This window comes from Pongo pygmaeus, chromosome 3, assembly GCF_028885625.2.
Source record: "Pongo pygmaeus isolate AG05252 chromosome 3, NHGRI_mPonPyg2-v2.0_pri, whole genome shotgun sequence".
In the NCBI taxonomy this organism is placed as follows: domain Eukaryota; kingdom Metazoa; phylum Chordata; class Mammalia; order Primates; family Hominidae; genus Pongo; species Pongo pygmaeus.
Genome location: NC_072376.2, coordinates 6,754,463 through 6,778,355, shown reverse-complemented (window position 1 = coordinate 6,778,355; position 23,893 = coordinate 6,754,463). Strand labels below are relative to the sequence as shown.

General features: G+C 47.5%; 1 protein-coding gene across 2 annotated transcripts in view; it reads right to left on the bottom strand.

Annotated features, from left to right (window-relative positions):
- The window catches only part of JAKMIP1 (janus kinase and microtubule interacting protein 1), a 178,604-nt gene that overhangs the window by 71,048 nt on the left and 83,663 nt on the right, over positions 1-23,893 (bottom strand). The window contains exons 2-3 of one of the 2 annotated variants that reach the window (XM_054484760.2): positions 16,996-17,271; positions 9,783-10,277 (exon numbers count right to left, since the gene is read on the bottom strand). In XM_054484760.2, the coding sequence (XP_054340735.1) occupies positions 9,783-10,277; positions 16,996-17,124 (624 nt within the window). In that variant the 5' untranslated portion in view covers positions 17,125-17,271. The remainder of the gene's footprint in view (positions 1-9,782; positions 10,278-16,995; positions 17,272-23,893) is intronic. The other variant, XM_054484761.1, reaches the window with a different exon arrangement.

Genomic DNA, 23,893 nt, shown 5'->3' with positions numbered 1-23,893 from the left:
GGAAAGAAAGAAGAAAGGAAGTGAGGGAGGGAAATAGAAGAAAGAAGGAAAGAAAAGAAAGGAAAGGAGCAAAGGAAAAAGGGAAGGAAAGGAAGAAAGGAAGGAAGGGAAGGAGGGAGGGAGGGAGAGAGGGAAGAAAGGAAGGGGAAAGAGAGAGAGAAAGAAAGGAAGGGAGGAAGAAAGGAAAGAAAGAAGAAAGGAAGGGAGGAAGAAAGGAAAGAAAGAAGAAAGGAAGGAAGGAAAACTAAAAATACAACAAAGAACAGAGAAGGAAACAGAAAGCCCCCATGATGTCAGGATCCAGAGGCAGCCCCCGCCAACCTGTCACCAGCTTCCCCTCATTCTACTTCTGCAAGACAGAGTTCTGTTTGCAGCCATACATCCTGTTTTTTAACCTTCTGTGTTCACTTTCCCAAGTCCCTGTAGCTTGTCATAAATGCCTGAGTCATTGTCCTGACTCAGAAACTCGAGGCAGCAAATGCGGATGCAAGAGACCACTGGCAGAACACACACGGCGCCATCTGATGTGTACGTAAGATTTTGTGCATGCTTTTGCACATTTCCTTCGGTAGACTCCTGGAAGTGGAATTAGCACACTAAAGGGCAGGAGCGTGCATAAAGCTGTTGTTTTCACAGAGGTGGGGGGCGTCTGCTATGTACCACACTGCACAGGCTCTGGGCTTTCACAGTGAACAAGACAGACTCAGTCCCTGTCCTTCCAGAACTTGGATCCTAGTAGGGGGAAACACACAAGAAATAATCAAAGAGAGAGAGATAAAAATATCAGATGAGAAGTGCTGTGGCAAGGATGGGAAAAGGTGGCATATAACTGAGTGACTCGGGGCTGGTCTAGATGATGCTCAGGCAGGCCTCCCTGCACAAGGGACACTGAGGTAGGAGCTACTCAGTGAGAAAGAAACAGCGGTGCAAAGATCGGGGGTGGAGCACTCCCGGCCAAGGACACAGGAGTGCCTCTGCAAAGGCCCTGGGGCTGAGAACAACCTGCCAAAGGCACCTGCTGTCTTCTCTTTTGACACTTAAATTATACCCTACCTTTAAAAAAAAATTCTGGCTAATTTGATTGGGAATGATAGCATCCTGCTGTTTTAATTTGCATTTCATGACTGGTGAGGTTAAACTAATTTTTATATTTAATAGGCATTGCTTTTCTTCTTTGTGAACTGTGTGTTCCCATGGCTTGACTAGTTATAAATTCCCATCGTTCCTCTTGTAAACTTGACAAACTTTTCATATACTGAGGATATTAACCCTCTGCCACATTGTTTAAAGACTCTTTCCCAGGCTATATCTTCACTCTCCATTTTTCGAAAGGCCTTCATGCCATCTGTGCATCAAATACTCTGTTGAGGAAACTGGGGGTAGAATAATATTTGTCATTATCATTATAACAAGTTCATTTTCAGATCCCATTGGACATTGCTTTTAATCCTGTATCATTCAGAATTGAGTTTTTAAAGAGGATCAATGGCCTGAGGCTGAGTATAAAATTCCCACTTAACTTTTACCCTGTAAAATGGGAGTGCGGGTTGAGTATCCCTTATCTGAAATGTTTGGGACCAGAAGTGTTACAGATTTGAGGATTTTTGGATTTTGGAATATTTGCACATACATAGTGAGATATCTTGGGGATGGGACCCAAGCCTAAACATAAAATCCATTTATGTTTCACATACACTTATACATATAGCTGAAAGGTAATTTTACATAATATTTTTAATAATTTTGTACATGAAACGAAAGTCTGTGTACATTGAAACATCGGAAAGCAAAGGTCTCACTGTCTCAGCCACCCAAGTGGACAGTTTGGGGTTGTTTGGCATCACCATCATTCCTGACAGTGAATGCATTTATTTATTCAAGACAGACTCTCTCTCTGTCACCCAGGCTAGAGTGCACGGGCATGATCATAAGTCACAGCAGCCTCAATCTGCTGGCTTCAAGCAATCCTCCCACCTGGGCCTCCTGAGTAGCTAGGACTACAGGGGTATGCCACCATGTCTGGCTAAGTTTTACATTTTTTGTAGAGGCAAGACCTCACTGCCCAGGATGGTCTCAAACTCTCGGCCTCAAACAATCCTCCCACCTCGGCCTCCTGAAGTATTGGGATTACAGTCATGAGCCATCTCACCCAGTTCTGACTCTGAATTTACATGCTACCAATATGCAATCATTTCTTACACTTGTTCACACATACCATTGACACAGTGGAGAAGATAATGTGTTCATGGTAACATGTGAGCATGCTTGCATGGGGAGTCTGGGTGTGTATGGAAGCTATATCACAGCTGAAGGGGGCTGGGGGATCTTTTTCCCCCTTGGGTATGCTGAATACACTGCGCTGTACACCTGCATTTTGACTGCGATCTGTCACAGGAGGTTGGGTGTGCAATTTTCCACTTGTGGCTTCATGTTAGCACTCACAGAGTTTCAGATTTTGGAGCATTTGGGACTTTGGATTAGGGATGCTCAATCTATTCCTATACCACCTTTGGAAAACTCCATAAGGACGGGGGAAGCTTTACAGATCACTGCCCCATTTTGCAACAATAAATGCAATAAGAAGCGTTTGTTCTCATCATCATTTGACAAATGGTGTGAGTCAACCATTCCATGGGAAAAGCCAGGCCCGTGCTTGCTTAGGCAGCTTGGAGAAACGCAATCTGGTTCCCTTGATCAAAACCACTCAAGACCAGGATATCAGGTTTTTGTCTGGCTTTGAATATTTCAGAGGTAGTGAAAGCTCTCTCCGTGGAACCGGAAAGAATAATTAAAATGCAACGCCCTTTATGGCTCACTTACACTGTGGGACAGAAAAGCAGTGACTGTGACTTGAATCACAGATAACGAAAGTGTAGTGTCGAGTTTGGAGTTCGAGAACATGGTTCTGATACACATGAGTCTGGTTTAACAAGGTGCTGTCCAAAACCACGCCTGCCTGAACACACTTTACGCAACCACCACCCAGGTCAGAAAAGAAACATTCCTGGTTGCGTGTGGTGGCTCACGCCTGTAATCCCAGCACTTTGGGATGCCAAGGCAGGTGGATCACCTGAGGTCAGGAGTTCGAGACCAGCCTGGTCAACATGGCGAAGCCCTGTCCCTACTAAAAATACAAAAAAGTTAGCCAGGCGTAGTGGCAGTCGCCTGTAATCCCAGCTACTCGGGAGGCTGAGGCAGGAGAATTGCTTGAATCCAGGAGGTGGAGGTTGCAGTGAGCCGAGATCACAGCATTGCACTGCAGCCTCAGCAACAAGAGCGAAACCTCATCTGAAGGAACAAGGAAGGGAGGGAGGAAGGGAGGGAGGGAAGGAAAGAAAGAAAAGATAAAGGAAAGAAAGGAAAGGAAGGAAGGAAGGAAGACAGATTGATTCCTGATGCTCGAGAAGGCTGGCTCCTGCCGCTTCCTGATCAACCCCACACCCAGAGGTCATCCACACTCTTATTCTAGCACCTTAGATTAGTTTTTACCCTTCTTAAACTTCATGTGAGTAAAATCATATAGTATGTAGCTTTTCTGCACATCTTCTTTGGTTTGGTTCTGACACTACGTCTAGGAAATTCATTCATTTTCTTGTCTGTTTTGGAAATTCATTTTTTCCCAGTGCTGTGTAATATCCCATTGACTAAATACACCTTTATCCATCCTATTGTTACATTTATTGCTCACAGAGCATATTTTCTATCCTTTTCCTTCAGGGAAAGTGGGTCTTTATATTTAAAGTGTGACTTTTGTATCCACTCTGACAATTTCTGCCTTTTAACTGGTTTAGTTCATTTACATTTAATGTAACTACTGATATGACTTGTTTAAGTCCACAGTTTTGCTGTCTCTTCTCCATTTGTCCCGTCTGGTTTTTTTTCCCCCTGCTTTGGTCCTTCTTTGCTACCCTCTTTTAGTGCAAACAGATTTCTTTAGTCTCTCATTTTATTTCCCCTATTTGCTTTTTAGCTGTGCCTCCTTGCGCTGCCTTTTTAAACCTTGATTTGTCACAGCCTCCTTGAATTCATAGCGTCACGCACCCCTTTGGACAAGACTGAAGGACTGTGCGAGAGCACAGATCCATTTACCACCAACCACCCCACCCCATCCTTTCTAGATTGTTTTATGCATTTTACTTCTGCATATGTCATAAATCCCACAATACAACGTGATTCTTTTGCTTTAAACAGTCACTTGTGTTTTAAATACATTGAGAAAAAGAGATCGTCTCAGACATTGACTCTCCTTTACCCACTTCTCCTGTTCTTTATTCCCTTCCAAGAGAACTAAATTCCTATCTGGCATTGTTTCTCTTCACCTGCAGAACCTCCTTGAGCATTTTTGTGGTGCAGCCTCTGGCGACAAATAATCTTAGCTTCCTTTTACCTAAAATGTCTTTATTTCACTCTTATTGTAAAATAATATTTTTTGCTGGATAAGAAAGTCTGAGTTAACAGATGTCTCTGTTTTGTTTTAGGGCACTTTAGTGTATGGGATGCTACTGGGGGCGCAGCTGCTCCACGTCCTTGCCATTTCTCAGCACTGTTAGCTTTTTAATTTAGCCATCCTGGTGCCTGGGCAGTGTTGTCTCATTGTGTGCTTTTCTTCCTCTTATAAATATGCTCTTTTTAAATGCAAATACAAGATCCACTGTTAAGCTTTTATCAATCCTAAATTTCCAATTTTTCTTGTTTTACACATTTTAGAGTTTAATTTATATATCACCGATTTTTAGTAAGTCTTCCAAGTTGTGGAGCCATCATTATAATCTGTTTCAGAATCTTCCTCACCCAGTAAGATCCCTCATGCTCATTTACAGCTAATCTCCATTCCAACTAGTCCCTGTCAGCCACTAACCTACTCTCTGTCTCTATAGATTTGGCTATTCTAGAGATTTCATATACATGCAAGCATACAACATGAGGTCTTTTGTGTCTAGCTTCTATCATTTAGCATAATGTTTCTGAGGTTCAGAAATGTTATAGATATTGAAGCATATATCAATATTTCATACCTTCTCATTGTTGATCACATTGTGTTGTATAGACATGCCACATTTATCCATTCACCAACTGAGGACATTTGGGCTTCTCCCACTTGCTGACTATTATAATGCTATAAGCATTCACGTACAAATCTTTATATAGATGTGTTTTCATTTCTCTTGGGTAGATACTTAGAATTACAGAGTCCGTAGGTGTCCTTTTTTTAGACTTTTTAAGAAACTACCAAACCATTTATCAAGGTGGTTATACCATTTTAAAGTCCTATCAGAATGACAGTACCCATTCCTCCACATGCTAGTCAACATTTACTATTGTCTGTTGTTTTTTTTTTTATAGTCATTCTAGTGGATGAGAATTTATATCTAGTTGTAATTTTACTCTGGTTCCCTGATGATCAATGAGGTAGAACACCTTTTCACATATTTGTTAGTCATTTAATTATCCTGTTTTTGAAATATTCTTTCAAGTTTTTGCCCATTTTTGAGTTATTTTTCATATTGTTTTATAGTTTTTATAATCTGCACAAAAGTTCTTTGTGGTATAGGTATTGAACATGTCTTCTCTCAGTCTGTAATTTGCCTTGTCTTTTATTGGTGTCTTTTGATGAACAATGATTATTTCATGTCCAATGTACAACCCTCTCTGAATAGTATATTTATGTAAACAGTATACTGTATCCTGCTTAAGAAATATTTACCATGTCCCAAGATCATGAAAATAGTCTGTTTTCTACTAGTAGCTTTATTGTTTTACTTTTTACCTGTAGGTCTATGGACCACTTTGAATTAATCTTTGTGGGTAGTATGATATAGACTTCATACTCTATATAGAGTGTGTGTGTGGTGTGTGTGTGTGTGCGTATTTCCTGTTTTTTTTTTCTTACAGATAGCTGACCAGTCCAATATTGTCCATTGAAAGATCATCCTCTCTATAGTGAACTGCCACAGTATCTTTTTCCACACATGTGAAGATGTACTTCTGGGCTCTTCTGTTCCATTGACATGTCTCTCTAACCTTCAGCCTTATTGTCTTGATTACTGTAACTTTGTAGTAAACTTTGTCATAGGTTGTATGAAACCTCCAATTTTTCTTTTCTTCAAGATTGTGATTCCACATCCTTTCAATTTTTACATCAAATTTAGAATCTGCTTGCCGATGTCTGCATTTAAAAAGTCTGCTGGCGGCTAGGCGTGGTGACTCACGTCTGTAATCCTAGCACTTTGGGAGGCCAAGGCAGGTGGATCACTTGAGATCAGGAGTTCAAAACCAGCCTGGCCAACATGGCAAAAGCCCATCTCTACTAAAAATACAAAAAAAAAAAAAAAAAAAATTAGCCAGGCATGGTGGCAGGCATCTGTAATCCCAGCTACTCGGGAGGCTGAGGCAGGAGAATTGCTTGAACCCAGGAGGCAGAAGTTGCAGTGAGTAGAGATCACGCCACTGCACTCCAGCCTGAGCAACAGAGCAAGACTCAGTTAAAAAAAAAAAAAAGAGTCTGCTGGGATTTTGGTAAGGGATAGCACTGAATCTGTAGATCAATCATGGAAAAACTGATATCTATACTAAGTCTTCTAATCAATGAAAATGATATCCCTTTCCATTGATTTAGATCTCTTTAAGTTTTTCTCAGCAATGTTTTATGGTTTTAAGGAGAGACATCTTACACAACTTTCCTTAGATTTATTCCTAGGTATTTGAATTTTGTGGTGCTGTACTGTAAATTACATTTTTTAAGATTTCATTTTCTAATTGTTCACTGCTGATATATTGAAACAACTTATTTGTGTGTGTGTACCTTGTATATATAGACTTTGATAAACTCACTTATTAATTCTAATAGTTTGTAGGGTCTTGCCATGTTCTGAATGTGTCTCACAAAAATTCATACATTGAAACTTATCACCAATGTGATAGTATTAGGAGGTGGGGCCTTTAAGAGGTGATGAAGTCATGAGGGCAAAGCCTTTATGAAGGGAGTTAGTGACCGTATAAGAGAAATATGAGCTGCCTGCCTCTCTTTTGTCATTCCACTCCTTCTGCCATGTGAGGATATGGCATTCAAGGCACCATCTTAGAAGCAGAAACTGGACCCTCGCCAGATACTGAACTTGCCAGTGCCTGGATCTTGGACTTCCCAGCCTCCAGAATGGTAAGAAATAAATTTCTATTATATATAAGTTACCCAGTCTGTGTTATTTTGTTACAGCAACAATAATGAACTAAAACAGGTCTCTTGGATTTTCTACATCACAACCATAGCACCTGCAAACAATGAGTTTTCCTTTTTTTCTCCCTCTCTAAAACTTTTATTTATTTTATTGTCTTTTGTAGATGACATCCTGGCCAGTGCAATGTTGACTAGAAGTGGTAATAGTCAACATCTTGTTTTGACCTTGAACTTGGGTGGGAAATGTTCAATATTATCATTATGTATATTGCTTATAACAGATTTTTGATAGAACCATTTATCATATTAGAGAAATTCCATTCTATTCCTGGTTTTCTGAGAGTTTATATCATGAAGTTGAATTTTACCAACAGATTTTTCTGCATCTATTAAGATGACCACATGGTCTTTTTCTTTTTTATCATATTATTATGTTGAATTATATTCAGCGATTTTAGAATATGAAGCCAATCTTTGTATTTTCAGAATAAACCCAGCCGGGTTATGACTTATTAGCCTTTCTATGTATTGCTGGATTTGATATGTTAATATCTTGCCCGTACTCTTGTATCTATGTTCATAAAAGGTAATCCAAAAGTTTTCTTATCCTGTAATGTTATTGCTTTTGGAATCAGAGTTACACTGGCTTCATAAGTTAGTTAAAATGTGTTCCTAATTCTCTATTTTCTGGAAGACTTTGGCTAGAATTAGTTTTACTTCTTTCTTAAACACTTGAAATAATTTACTTGTGAAGCCATCTAGGTCTGGGCCTTTCTTCATAGGAAAATTATTCATTACAGATTTAATATATTTAGGAGCTATAGGACTACTTAGATTTTCTATTTGTTTCATGTCAGTTTTGGTACATTGTGCTTATTCAAGGAATATGTTCATTTTATCAAGGTTTCAAGTTTATTGATATATGCTGTTTTCTGTGGTTTTATTGACTGTAGGAGCTGTGGTATTTCCCCCTTTACATTTTTGATATTAGTAATTTATTGTCTCTGTTTTGCTTTATCAATATTGCTAAATGTTTGTCAATTTATCAGTTTTAATTAACTCTTGAATTTGTCGATTTTCTTTATTGATTTTATTTCACTGTTTCTTGCTCTTTAAAATTTCCTTCCTTCTACTCTCTGGAGTTTAATTTGCTGTTCTTTTTCTTTCTTCTTGAGATAGAAGCTTAGATGCTTGATTTTCAGCATTTCTTCTTTTTGTCTAAAATATGTTTTGCTCTAAGGACTAATTACAACCCACAAATTTTGAAATGTGGTCTATAATGATAAAAGTATGTCACGTCCACAGTATTCTGCAGTTGTGGAATAGAGTGCTCTGTCAGGTAAGTTCACGTTGGTTAATCGTGTTGGTGAAATCATGTCTTTATTCAGTCTTTGTCTGTGTGTTCTACTGTTTGCTGAGAGAAGTGTGTTCATCCCCATACATAACTGTGGATTTGTCTGCTTCTCCTTTTAGTGTTGATAATTTTTTTCTTTTATACATTTTGAGGTTTTGTTATTGAATGCATTCCCACTGAATTGACCCTTTATTATTAAGAACTGTCCTTTTGTGTCTTTAGTACTACTTCTTGCCTTAGAGCCTTTGACGTTAATACAGCCAGACCAGCTTTGCTTTTAGGAAGTGCTTGCACAGTGTATCTTTCCCCATCCTCTTATGCTCCATGTCACCATGTCCTCATAATTAAGATGTCTCTCTTGTAAATATCACTGTTACTGTTTGATCCAGTCTGAAAACCTCAGCTTACTTTACTTCTTAGCCTCCTGCCCCACACAGCTTCAAAGTGTGACAAACGCCCCGAGGGGCAGACTGGTCATGTGTTTGTGGCAGGCCCCCTCCCTTTGTCTCCTACGTCCAGTGAGGGCATGGGAGCTGTCACTCTGCCTTTCCAGCTGGGCTCGCCAGCCTCCCCCTTCACTCCAGGACTCAGGAGGATCTCCTGTGCAGCAAGCTGGCCTAGGTGGGGCTCCTCGGGTTTCCATCCTTTCATGCCCACTCTGAGATGGCAAAAAGTCCTACTCATCTCTCTTAGGACATCCAATCTTCAGCCCACACCCAGAATCCACAAATGACCCAAGGGAAGAAAGCAGTTGGCAATTAGGCCGCCTAGGCAGGGCTCTTTCCCCTTCCCTTTGGTATTTTAGTTCATCCACACTCCACAGCTTCCACAGATCTCCAGTATCTTTCAAAACAGGGCTATTTGTAATTTATATTTTTCCCTTACTGTTGCAGCCAGCTGGCGGGCCTGCCCTGACCTGCGGCATCTTACCTGGAGATGGAAGTCTGCTCATGGTTGTTGAAGTAAATGAATCAATAATTGCCCGGCACTTAGATATGCTATCACGATGCATTTGCAACAACCCTCACTAGTCTCCATTAAGCTCCTTTGACAAATGGGGAAACTGTTTTTTGAGCCGATTACCTGCAGCCCCAAAGCCTCCTTACCACGCCTAAGACGACAGGGACGTTGCTGGGGCCCCAGTGCTTTGAACAACCCCTGCAGCACAGCAGGTCCTCGGAGCTCCGCATTTCCCCCATGCGTGCAGGGAGGGAAGGCTGCGTGCCCGCGGGCGGGGGAGGGGGCGGCACGTACCAGCCTGCGGATGTCGCGCTCGCACTCGCGCTTGATGCGGTGCACCTCGTCTTGGTGCGACTGGTAGGCGGCACGCAGGTCGGCTGCCTTGGTCTTGTCAGCCTGCATGCAGTTACTGAGCGCCTCCTCTGCCTGCTTGCGCGCTGCCTTGAGCTCCAGGATCTCCTGCTGCAGCCGCAGGCGCTCTCCATCGAAGGCCCTGCGCGCCTCCTCGCGCGCCTCGGTCAGCAGCGCCGTCTTGACCTTGTCGGCCGCGCCGTCGCGCAGCACGTTCAGTGTGGCCTGCAGCCGCTGCAGCTCACCCTCCTTGATCTTGGCGGTGCGCGCCGCCTCCTGCTCGTGCTGCCGGATGAGCCCCTCGCGCAGCGCCTGCAGCTCCTTGGTCTTCTCCTCATGCAGCTTGGCCTTGAGCTCCGAAATGTAGGCCGTGTGCCGTCGCTGCTCCTGCTCGCGCTCCAGCTTCGCCTCCTGCAGCCGCTCGCGCAGTTTGCCCACCTGCAGCCAGAGCGGCGAGAGAGCCGGTCAGGGTCAGGATCAGGGTCACAGCTGGGGGAGCTGGCCACAGCCTCCCCACGCCCAAGACACCCACCTGGGCCCACGTTCCCATGGATTCCCCCTTCGGCAGTGCCCTGCAGGCCTGACCCTCCTGCCAGCCCCACTTAGCATCTCTCCAGCTAGTTCCCTGAGATTTTCCCTGGGGGTGGAAACCCCCTGAGGATGTTGGAGAGGCATTCAAGCCTTTGACATCTCTTCCAGGTTGTAGAAATATGAGGAAGGACAATTGCTCAATCACAAAACACACCCTGCAGAAATCATCACCAAGACCCAAAAGATTGTAAACCAGAAATATATTTCCAGGGCCCCATGCGTGGACTCTGGAGTTGGAGAAGACAGACCAGGCTTCTAAGTCTTGGGGGACAGTGAGCAGGGGGCACCATTCTTGTTAAGCGGGGTCCCTAGCTGGGCTGGGGGCTCCAATGCATCACCCACATTGCCACATTAACCCCTCACGGTCTTGGGAAGAAGGTAGCGAGCTCCCTCTCTTTCTCCCTCTCTCTTCCTCTCTCTCTCCTCTGTTTTATCATGAGGCAGCCAAGGATCAGAGACAGTCTGGTGACCTGCCCAGGGTGAGGGATGAGGACCCTGCTGCTGCCAGGCAACTCACCCCGCCTTGAGCCTATTCATTTTATCAGCAAACAATTCCAAACATTACTTATAAAACATCCCAAGGGAGTGTGTTCTTAAAACACTTCAAAATGCTTTCTTTAACCTTTTTGTTTCAAATATCACTCAACACACATTCCACAGGAACGCTTGACAAGCCCTTATTTCCTGAATTCTGCCCATCTCTGAAGACCTGAAATGAATTGCCTCTGATGGACAAGCTGCTTCCAGGGAAAATGGCAATGTTTTTCCCCAGACCACACTGTTGATAGCATAGTAACATGTTAAAATTAATTTTAGGTGAGAAGTTTTACAATGGCACCTCAGTATTGATAAATCCTTACTTATAACAGCAGGTAAAAAAGAAAATAAAACCAACCCAGGCAAACACACAAGATCAACATCTCCTTTCACCAGATACTCACAATCATAGGAATGAAGCCAGGCGACCAGTCCATGCTCTGTCCACCTTACCCTGGGGGCAGCAATCAGCATCTTTTCCTAGTGGATTTAGTAGCAGGAAGCCAGAACTTTAAGTATTTAACAGAATTGTCCTAGTTATAGACAAAATGTTTTTGACTGTTCTCCTTCCTGTGAGGCAACACTGTCTTAAGTCTCTGGTTAATGCCGACAGCCATCTGGGGCCAGCAGGGTCAGATCCAATGAGATCCTAATCTGCTTTGATGAGCTGCGTTTCCTCAGGCAAATTTCTCTACCTCTATGGTGGTTGATGTTGTGGGTCGACTCGGCTGGGCCACAATGCCCAGTCATTTGGTCAAACACCAGTCCAGATGTGGCTGTGAAGGTGTATTTTATAAGAGATTAACATTTACATCAGTAGACTCTGGGTGAAGCACGGTGCCTTCCACAATGTAGGTGGGCCTCATCCAATCAGTCGAAGGCTTTAAGAGAAGACCAAGGTCCCCTGAGGAAGAAAGAACTCTGCCTCCAGACTGCACTAGGACTCGAAGCTGCAAGATCAACCCTTGCCTGAATCTCCAGCCTGCTGGTCTGCCCTACACATTTCAGATTTGCCAGCCCCACAACTGCATAAGCCAATTCCTTAAAACTAACAAACAACTTCTCACTCTGTGGTGTGTGTGTGTGTGTCACAACCTATTGGTTCTGTTTCTCTGAAGAACCCTGACTACACAACCTTCCAGAGCTCCAGTTTCCTCTACTAGGAAACAGGGATGTCAACAGCTGCCCCTCAAAGGCCCGTTGGGAGGAGGAAGATGAGGTGACTGTGGGTGGGTGAATGGAAGTCTGTTGTTATCGTGGTTCTGACTTTGTGCATCGGGGTGGGCAGCCTCGTGTGAGAGACACAGGTAGAAAGGGGGTGAGGAACATGGAAGGGTGGGCAGAGGCCTGTGCAGGGCAGCCTGGGGGGGTCTAGGGGCTGCTTCCTGGGAGGGGCAGAGGTGCTGCTGAGGCTGGTGATCCAGGTGTGTAGGGCAGGGATGGTGACACAGAGGCAGGGGCCTGGGGACAGGGCCCTGCTGGGTCCAGCTCTGCCCAAAGCTGCTGAGGGCCAAGCCCAGGTGACACGACCTATGCCACAGAAGCAACAGAGTGAGGCTGGGGTGACCCCTGATGGGCACAGAGCACTCCCTCCCACCACCACTCCATCCAGCTGAGCAGGCCAAAAAGCTGCCCAGTACTTTACCTCCAGGTGCCTCCAAGCTACCCCAAGTGTAGAGGCACCCACACCAGCCACTCCTCAGCACTTGGACTCTAAATGCAGCCATAACACAAAGGCCAAGAGAGGGAGCATGCCCTGGGGGTGTGGGGGCTGGCATGGAGAAATTATCTGAACCACCAGCACCACCCTCACTTGCCATTCCCACTCAGAGAGTGAGTCAGATTCATCCCTTTCCATCCCCATCCTCATCCAATCTGGCAATGCTGCCTCTCCATGTCCAGGCCTGGCCACTTCCCCACTTCCCCCTTGCCCAAGCCACCTGCAGCAGCCCTTCCCACCACACCCTCCATGCTCAAAGCCCTCTAAATCTCATGGGTACCAGTTCACTACTCTGAAACCATCAAACATGTATAGTGTTGAACAAAGAAAATGGATGGCAGGTGGGGAAGCCAGGTTTCCCACTTGGAGTAAGAGGTTACAGACAAGCAAGAGGAGGCTGAGGTGAGCCATGTGGCAGTTGATGCGTCTTGGGACATCTGTAAGAACTCATGTTTGACTTTGTATAGATATAGATGTCATATATGGAAATATTTACAGGTATGTGTACATATGCAGGTCAGTATACACATATATATTCCTTGTTCTGGCAGCTTAGAGGACCTAGAAACAATGACACCGCAGCAGTGATGGGCACGCCTGGTGCCCGGATCTTTGTTTCTAATGCCATTCTCCAATAAAAGGAACCAGGACCCCTAGAGAAATTGCTGGGTTTAGGGCTGGGGTAGGAAATATACAAGATGAGCCTGGGGCATCTTTTTTTTTTTGAGTCAGAGTCTCACTCTGTCCCCCAGGCTGGAGTGCAGTGGCACGATCTTGGCTCACTGCAAGCTCCGCCTCCCAGGTTCACGCCATTCTCCTGCCTCAGCTTCCCAAGTAGCTGGGACTACAGGCACCTGCCACCACACCCGGCTAATTTTTTTACATTTTTAGTAAAGACGGGGTTTCACCGTGTTAGCCAGGATGGTCTCAATCTCCTGACCTCATGATCCACCCACCTTGGCCTCCCAAAGTGCTGAGATTACAGGTGTGAGCCACTGTGGAGCCTGGGGCATCTTATAATGCCAGAAAGTAAGGAAGTGCTCCACAAAACCCCCACAAAACTGCCCCTGTGAAGCCTTGGGTTCGGCTTGTCCCTGCACTATTTTCTAAAACCTCTGATGGAATGTGCCCAGGGCTGCTATATTGCTGGTTTCCTGTGAGCCTCTGTACCCATCTGACTTGAGGACAGGGCTGTCTCTGAGTTACTTCCAAACACTTCTCACTCAGCCCAGGCATGGAACATGCGTGCCAGGGGCTTGCAGATGAACAGACAGACACGTTTACCACCCTCTTTCATCCTACAGTGTTCAACAGGGATGCTTTGCTAAAATACCAGCACTTTAAATGGGACATTGACAGTGATTGTGAGATCGTATCAAAGTAACACTTCAATGCAATTGTAAAGTTTGCATTTATGCTTTTTGTACCAGTCGATAAGCACACTGCTGAATTCTCAGAGAATTGAAATTCTCCCAGCAGCCAGATGGGTAAAGTCAACCTGAAGGGGCCACAGGGATTCCTGGATTGAGAAAATAAGCAGCCAGGGGGCATCCAAGTGGAAATTGCCACACGTCCCAGAAGCAGGGAGGCAGCCTGGTAATGGGGAGGCCCAGCCTGGGGTCCGCATGGGCCTGGCTTTCAACCCAGCAATACCACCTGCTGTGCTGGCCTCCAATACCACCACACTGTGTGTGAGGCTAAACTGTGTCCCCCTGAAATTCATATGTTGAAGCCCTAACCCCGAGGACCTCAGGATGTGATTGCATTTGGAGATAGATCCTAATGATGTCATTAGGGTGGGCCCTAATCCAATTTGCCTGGTGCCTTTGTAAGAACAGAAAATACAGACATGGACACACACAAAGGAGAAAGCCGTGTGAAGACGCAGGGAGAAGGTGGCTGTCTGCAAGCCAAGGAGAGAGGCTTCAGAAGGAGCCAATCCTGACACCTGGATCTGTGGCTGCCAGCCTCCAGGACTGTGAGACAACAAATGTCTGTTGTGTAAGCCGCCCTATCTGTGGGACTTGGTTACTACAGCCCTGGCAAGCTAGCACACCTGGGCAAGTCCCCGCCCTCTCCAGCCCTTGGCTTGCTCACCTGTAACACGGGGGAAGCCACACCTGACCTCTCAGGTCACCGCCAGGGTCATGACACCCTCTAAAGCACCTGGTGCTATCTGCACAGAAGGCATGTAAAGGTCACCCTGATAGTCATGTGAGCGTATGACGGGCAGCACCCAGGCCCTGTGTGTGACTGTCTCAAACAACCTAGGAGGCAGACACCTTAGAGGTCCCCATCTACAGATGGGAAAACTGAGGCAGGGGGTTACACAGCTTATAAGACCTCAGGCAGGGGTGGTGGTGGAGAGGGGATGGAGCCCAGGCAGTGTGATGTGAGTGAGCAGCTTTCTCTGTCACCATAGCTGCTGTGGCTATGTCCAGACACAAGCTGCCAGCCCTTACACCCCCAGCCAGTCAGCCCCAGCCCCAGCCCCAGAGGTGACCTGGCCTCTTGACCTGGCTAAAGGGTGAACAGGTCAGCATCACCAGCATCCATGTCTAAAAGAGGCTGGATGCACTCGGCCTGGAATCTTGAACACCTAGGGATGGAGACAGATGCATCTGTCCCCAAGTTCCAGAAGCCCAGTCCCCTGGTCCAAAACTCAGCCTCTGCTCTGTGCGGCCATCCTGAGCTGGGGTTGGAGCCAGATCCCAGGCCCCAGCCCCGTCCCCACCTGGAAGCTGGATCTGGCTCAGCACTCCATTGGCGGCCTGAGTCCCAGCTCAACAAGACAGGGAGGCCTGCTGCAATTCCCCAAGCAGCCTCCACCCATCACTCCAGGTACTACAGCAGGAGCCAGAGGGCACCTTCAGGGGTTCAGGTAGACCTTCAACTGCTCAAGCCACCCAGGAGCAAGCCTGCATCTCCATCCCCTTTCTGTGCTCAGCCTGGCTGGCAGCTCCTCTCTGGGTTCACAGAGCCCTGGGCTTGGTCTACCCTCAAGCCCACCCAAGTCAGAACCAGGCCCCCAAACAGGACTGCAGCTGTGCCTGGGCACCAGATGTTGATGGGGCTTTTTATTGCATCCATTAATCAGATCCTCATGACCATCTTAAACCAGACAGCTATTATTACACCATAATAGCTGGTGTCAGATGAGAAGACAGAGGTTTCGGAGACTTTTAGTCACCTGGCCAAGATCATGAGACCAGTTAGGGGACAAGCTGAGGTTTGAAGCTGGGTCTGCCTAGAAAGCCTGTGTTCCTCCCCTCTGTGACAGCCCGTGCTTTAATTAGACTTCCAGCACCCAACCAGGCACTGTCCTGACCAGCTCCAAAGTTCAAATCTGCCTTAGGAGAGAGGAAAGTAGCTCATATCCCAGAGCCAGGCTCTGTTCCAAGCTCTTTACCTAGCAGAGCCCTGAGTCCAGACCACAGCACCATCACATCTAAGAAAGCACATATATGGCTTACAAGACCTCAAGGCAGCATAAACCAAAAATAAACTTTGAAGCCTCCTGACCATCGGAATGGACCCCTCCTCTCCACCAAGGGTCTTCCAAAGTTAACCTGAAAAGCTAGTTCAGGCCATGATGGGAAGCGGGGAAGTGGGACATGCCTCACTATGCCCTCCTCCCTTTTGGAATTTAGGAAAAACTGGTACCGCCATGACCCTGCTGAATTAAACGAAACTCAGCCTGAGGATGCCTTCATGCATGAGTTCCTATATAATGAACTGCAACCTAACTTAGCAGGCAAACTAACCGAAGCCCTGACTTAGGAGCGTTTTTAAACAAATAGCCGAGACTCAGCCAATCACAGCAGCTGAGCATCAGTAAATCACAGGTGACCCACGGATCAAGGGTCAAGCTGTAACCGATCAAGTAGCCTCAGCACCTCTTCTGTTTTCTGTCCGCATAATGAATGCTGTCTGACCACCTGCCGGTTTCTCTGAATCTGTTCTGTTCTGGGGACGGCCCCATCCTCGAATCGTTCTTTGCTCAGTTAATCTCTGCTAAACTGAATTTGTCAAACATTTTTCTTCTAACAACCCCCATCTTGCAGGTAAGAGAAATCAAAGAATGGGGTGTTCAGTGGCTTGTTGAAGGTCACAGCAAGCACTGGTAGGGCCCAGACTCCTGCCCAGCAGTCTCTGTATTGCAAAAGGACAGACAGCAGGGCAGAGAGGTGAAGTGCCCCCCCTCAGCCCCGCTCCTGCAACAGGCTCTCCACACACATGCCTCAGGGGCAACACTGCCCAAAGGGACATTTGCAGCCCAGCCGCTGCTGAGCTGGCGCCAGCCCCCACCTTGCTTTTTTCCTGCTGGAACTCGATCTGAATGCTGGTCAGCTTGGCCCGCAGCTCCTCGTTGGCCATCTGCACTGCGTCCGTCTCCATCTCGGGCTTCTCGCCCTTGCTCCGGCCTTTCTTCGACATGCTTCCCCGTGGGTCAGAGTGCTGAGATCCTGCGGTCCACACCCGTTCACGCACGCCAGCCAGCAGGCGTGGCTACCAGCTCCACCGTGCTAACCAGTCGCGCAGGACTCAGCTCGCCCTCCGAGGAAACCACCATCACTTGGGATCCTGAAGGAAGGAGGGAAACTGAGTTAGCAGAGAGAGAAGGGTGGGGAGCTGGTGTCCCTGCCTCGGGCACCCTGGGCCAGGCACCTGCCTCATCTGGAGCATGACCTGCCACTCCCAGACTGACCTAGAGCCTTCCCAATGGGAGCTGCAGCAGAATTGCTTGGAGGTTGTTAAAGCGTGGAGTCCTGGGCCCACCCCTAGAGAATCTGATCTGCATTTCTAACAAGCTCCCAGGTGAGGCTCCCAGGTGGCCACACCTGGAGTAGCTTCAGTCCATCCTGCTCCCGTCAGGATGAGACCAGCCCATCTCAGCAGCCTGCAGACCATGGTCTGCCAACATCAGTGAGCCTGTGTCTCCCAAGGTGCTTCTTCCAAAAAGCAGGGCCCTGGGCCTCATCCAGAGCTCGAAGCATGAGGAGCATGGTGGGCCGGGGAATCTGCATTTCCATCCACAATCCCAGCAATTCTGGAGCAGGGTGTGAGGACCACACTTAGAGAAATGGACTTTTCGATTTCAGAGGTTAGTGGTTTCCTTCCCTACTAGGTAGGTGATGTCACCTCAGATGAGGAAACTGAGACACACAGAGGTTGACTGCAGGTGATGTCACTCAACTACTGAGAGAGGAAACAGTATGAACCTGATCAAGGTCCACAGCTAGAAGCGGGTGAGCCAGGACTGAGCCTAATCACCGCCCCAAGCTGCCTCGGAAAGCCCGCCTCTGCTCTCCCTTCCCTTCACCACATCTTCTCATTTTCCATCTGACAAACTGTAATTGACTTAGTTCTCATCTATGTCCGCTACATGAGGATGGGTTCCCAGTAAGCAGGGCCTGGGCCTGCTCTGCCCCTGCTGTGTCCTCCATGCCTAGAACAGAGGGCAGCACGTAAGATGCATTCCATCAGGATCCGCCAAGTGCGTGAATGAATGAGTGAGTGAGTGACAGCAGGAGAGTCATGAGGCACCCATCATGTGCCAGGGCCTGTGACAGCAGCTGGGAATCCTGTCCTATCATCCTTGGAACACCTGGTAAGAGAGGATTTTACTAGGCCCATTTTACAGGTGAGGAAATGAAAGCACAGAGAGGTGAAGTCAGCTACCTAAATCCACACAGTCAGTGAGTTGTGGCGTTGGGATTAGATCACGTAGGGAATGAATGCAGAGCGAGGAGGGAACACTCCAGTGTCGAGGAATGCTAACTTGGGAGGTTGGGCAGATGAGACAAAATTGGCAAGGAAGGCCATGAACAGGACAGAAGGAGAGAAAGCACCAGGGAGGCTGCAGAAGATCGTGTGTCTAGAAGAAGGAAGGCTCCAACAGCGGGCAGCCCCAAAGAGGTCAAGGTGAGGATCTGAAGCTGGACATTGGATTTGGCCTCCTGGAGTCCATGTGACCTCAGCCTGTGGACAGGAGATGCAGGAAGCACAGGACAGGGGTGCCCAGGAATGGTCTGGGGTGGGGTCTCCACAACGCCAGTGCATCCAGCAAGTTGCAGATGCTCAGTGGCCATGAACTGAAGTCAGGGGGGACCTGCTAGCCCTGGGGCCCTGGGACATCCCTCCAAGCTACAAAATCTGGGAGGCAGTGATGGAGGCCAGCTGCCTTCCTCCTGAACAGGAGAGAGTGGTGTTTCTCAACACACCGTGAAGGATTATTCTGGGCTAATCAACATCACCACTGATCGATTCCAGAAAGGTACATTCTGTCTTCAGATAAGTATGAACTCCATTTGCCTTGATCTGACTTAGAGCTTGATACATAATTCATTCCTCGCCTCCGCTGACCTGCCGCTTTTATAACCATAGCAGTTCTCAGAAATCAGCCTTCGAGTCTGAACTGCACCTCCCCATACCCTGATGGGCAGGAAGACACACAAAATACAACACCAAACAAGGAAGCTTGCTCCTTTTTATTCCTTTCTGTGGCCACTTCTAGGAATGTGCTTTAAGGAAATGCCAGAGATACAGTCTCTGACAGAAACACTTGGATGTTCATCCCAACAACACAATGCTCAGCCAGAAGGGATAGATTAAGTAAATGACGTCTAAGACCTGACAGAAAAGTCCACATGGGGAAAGGTCAGTACCACAAAGAGTGAGAAAGGTGAAATAAAAAAACAGGCCGGGTGCAGTGGCTCACACCTGTAATCCCAGCAGTTTGGGAGGCCGAGGTGGGCAGACCACCTGAGGTCAGGAGTTTGAGACCGGCCTGGCCAGCATGATGAAACTGCCTCTCTACTAAAAATACAAAAAATTAGCAGGGCGTGGTGGTGTGCGCCTGGAATTCCAGTTACTCAGGAGGCTGAGACAGGAGAATTGCTTGAACCTGGGAGATGGAAGTTGCAGTGAGCCGAGATCGTGCCATTGCACCCCAGCCTGGGAGACTCCATCTCAAAATAAATAAATAAATACATAAAAATAAAAAATAAATACAATTTATAGTTTCAATTTTCTGCTATATATATATTTGGTCATTATTTTCACTCAGTCACAAATATGTGTTGAGCACCTGCAAGGTGCCAGCCCTGCACCCTGGGGATACAGTGGAAAGGACATGGCAGCCATGCCCCCAGGATACTGACAGGGACCACCTGGGGGATGCAATTATAGGTGATATCTATTCTCTTCTTTAGACTCTTCTAGGTAAGTAAAATTTTCTACTTCAATGACTGCTTTTAAGAGGAAACAGTGCAGTTTTTTTGTTTTGTTTTGTGTTTTAAGAAAGGCAAGAAAAATATCTGCAATTAGCCAGGAAGGACACCACTAAAAAGCTGAAGAGAAAGCAAAAGGACCACATCCACAGGAGCGGCCCACCGGCCTCACAGGCAGGATGGGGTGGCTGCAGGTCTGCCAACTCTTTGGGCTGCTGGTGGGGAAAAGGGCTGCCCTGCCCTGTGTGTCAACTCTCAGCTCCTCTGGGTCAGAACCTTAGCTCCCATCTTTGTGCACCCCACCCCGTGCCCAGCCCAAAGTCCAAGCTCGATCCAATTCCGGGATGAATAAATCTCCATGGGCTGATGCCAAGCTTGGTACTCTCAACACCCCATGCCAGACACTGCCGGGCTGGGCAACAGTGAGTGTGGAGATGAATGGAGTGCAGGAGGGGAAGATGTCCAAAGTTCTGGGCCAAGTCAACCTCAGAGCTCAGGGTGGGCCCCAGCAGCCGGCCTCTGTGCCACAGACACACTGTTGATAGCCCTGACGCTCACAGCGCCACACAGCATCACTGTAATCAGCCCCTCTGGCTGCGGGCTGCACAAAGGTCTCGTCGGCAGGGGCAACAGCAGGGAACTCTCCTGCCTGAGCTTAGCTTGGTGTCTGCTGCACCCAGGGATTTTCATTCTGAGCCCGCTGCCCACCAAGCAGGAGATGGCACAGCCCACTGTCGAGGAAGGAGCACAGCACTGGCTCAGCGCCGCAGGCTGGAGGGTGATTGCTCAGGACACACAGGAGGCGGAGTCCTCAGAGAAGGCTCCTTCCTGAAGGCACGGGGAGCCCCCGCTGCTGACCCTGGACCTTGTCTAGCATATAGGCCAAGGTTGGCAAATATTCATCTCCCGCAAACCAGTCCTGTTGGCCCCAGAACTGAAATATCTCTGCAGCCCACCCATCTCTGACATCACATGTCCCCTGTCCCGGCCTCCATGTCATTTGTCAGTGCCTTGGCAGTGCGGGTGCCCTTTAATTGCCCACAGGAAATTAAAACACCGGGCATGCAGGAGGACCAGACAAGGTCCCGGCCATCACAGAACTACCTAGTCAGGAAGACCACTATGGAAATGAATACATAAAACAATGATGGCTTGTGGTAGGTGCTGGAAAGAAAAAGTCTATAGGGCACTGTGATACACAGCTATCAAATATCACCTGTCACGGGCAGGCGGTGGGGAGGGCAAACTGCCAGACCACATGGGGGTTCTACACCAAGCACAGAGTCAAGACCAGCTATGTATTTGCAGCCCAGTGCAAAATGAAAGCGTGAGGCTCCTTGTTCAAAATTATTAAGACTTGCATGACGGCAACAGCAGAGCATTAAGCCAACAGCCAGGCCCTCTGAGTGCAGGCCCTGCAGGACAGCACAGCTCATGTGCCCGTGAAGCTGGCCCTGGACAGAGTTCAAGCCCTGCCCTGAGCATGCTGGGAAGCCATTAGCAGGGTGCGACTCGGATTTCCATTTCACTGAAGTGCAGATGGTAATAGCTGTACCCCACTGGTGGTGACGAGGGTGAAATGGGTCCCTGCCTGTCACGCAGGAAGCATTGCAGAGGCTCTATGACCATCATCCTGCTGTTTAAAGGGCAGCTGGGCTGCTGAGACACAAATGACATGGAAGCTGGGACAAGGGGCATGTGGTGTCAGAGATGGGTGTGCTGCAGAGATATTTCAGTTCTGGAGCCAACGGGATTGGTTCGCAGGAGGTGGATATTCGCCAACCTTGACCTATATGCCAGGCTCTTGGCCTGACCCCACAGCCTTCCACAATGCCCACCACCAACATCTGCCTATGCACTGGGTGCAGGGCCTTGTCTGGCCTTCTCAGGCCTGCTACAAAATTTCCTCTCTTCATTAAAGCACAGCTTCATGGTGACAACATTGCAGAGGCAAGCAGAAGGGCTGGGACCCTGGACTCAAGCCACAGGAGGCAAGGGCAGAGCTCTGGTTGGCCAGCGTCAGCCAGCTTCTGGCTGATGAGGACTGAGGCGGGCTGAATCGTGGCCCCCAAAAAGATACGATCACATCCTGCTCCCCAGAACCTGCAGATGTGCCCTTATTAGGAAAAAGCATCTTTGAAGATGTCACGAAGTTAAAGATCTCAAGATGAAATCATCCTGCAGTAGGATGAAGTCTAAATCCATTGACAAGAGTCCTTCTAGGAGATGCGCAGAGAAGACACACAGAGGAGAAGCCCACGCGAAGCCAGGGAAGAGACCCGAGCGCTGCGGCCACACCAGGGAAGCCCAGGACAGCCGACAGCCACCCAAAGCTGGAGGAGGGAAGGACTGACAGCTTTTTTTAAGGGAATGCGACCCTGCCAGCACCGTGATTTGGGACTTCTGACCTCTAGAACTGCGAGAGTAAATTTCTGTTCACCACCCAGTTTGTGGTGATGCTTTATAGAGGCCACAGGAAATGAATACACCAAGCATGCAGGAAAAAACCACTCCTGGGGCCGGGCGCGTTGGCTCACATCTGTAATCCCAGCACTTTGGGAGGCCGAGGCAGGTGGATCACCTGAGGTTGGGAGTTCGAGACTAGCCTGACCCAACATGGAGAAACCCCCTCTCTGCTAAATACACCAATTAGCTGGGCGTGGTGGCGCATGCCTGTAATCCCAGCTACTTGGGAGGCTGAGCCAGGAGAATCGCTTGAACCCAGGAGGTGGAGGTTGTGGTGAGCCGAGATCACACCATTGCACTCCAGCCTGGGCAACAAGAGCAAAACTCCGTCTCAAAAACAAACAAACAACAACAACGAAAAACCACTCCTGGGACACAGTCAGCACTTTGTTTAATGCCCGAAGGCAACCAGCTCCTCAGAACACGAGTCTGAATAAGACTTGCCTTGCCCCTCTCCACACTGTGTGTAATATCATCAAGACACCACAATGCCTCCCGGCTGAACAGGGCCGCTCACATCCCTCTACAGTCACAATTCACAACCTGCAAGGTGAGATTAGAAGGGACCTTTGCCTCTAAGGTGCAGATGAAAAAAGTAAGGCTCAGAAAGCAGAAGTGAGTTGCCCAAGATTGTTGGATGACCTGGTGGCTGCCATGGGCTTTCCAACTCAGGTCTCCTGCCGCCAGCCCCACACGGCCTGATAGTTTTATAGCAGGATTCAAATAACACAGGCACAAAAAGAAAATTAGCTCCTTCAAGACACCTCAAGTCCAGATAATACCTGATAAGCAGAAATTCCAGCCCATCACCAAGAGGTCTTTGTAACACTTCCTGCAAACTTCACCAAAAATTACATGGAGATCCCAGGGGTCTCCCTGGGGAAAATATGAATAGGGTAGGTCAGTAGAGTCAAATCCTTTCTGTGGACAGAAAACAGTTTATCCTAAAGAATCTAGCCACACTTTTTTTTTTTTAAACAAAGATTCATTACTTAATGAGCTCTTAGGAAAAAATCTCTCTCTGAGTAAGTACATGACTTTGGTTTAAATATCTAAATCCAAATTGATTGTGCTGACTTAAAAAGCTACAACCGTATTCCTACCCCAGGCTCAGTAATATACTTCCTGGAAATTTATTCTAAGGAAGTAATTCCCGAAAGGAAAGAGCAATCTGCCTAAAGATGTTGCGAGTAGCATAATTTGAATTGTTGATGGTAATGGAAGACTGGAAATAACCTCAGGACCCAAAAGTTACTGATGGCTGAATGAGCAAAGGCACATCAGCTAACTCAGAAACAGCCCAGGCAGAGACAGGGAGGGAGGCCCACGGACAACAGTGGCATGTAAGCCCTGCCGGGCAGCACCTGGAGAGATGGGGAATGTGCTTCTCATCAGTTCACATCCTGCGATTTTCAGTTTTGCTTTAAATCCAGTGATGGTGGCCATGCTGTTTATGCAATCAATAAAATAATGAAAGAGATGGTACTGGCTTCTCTTTTGAGCAGAAC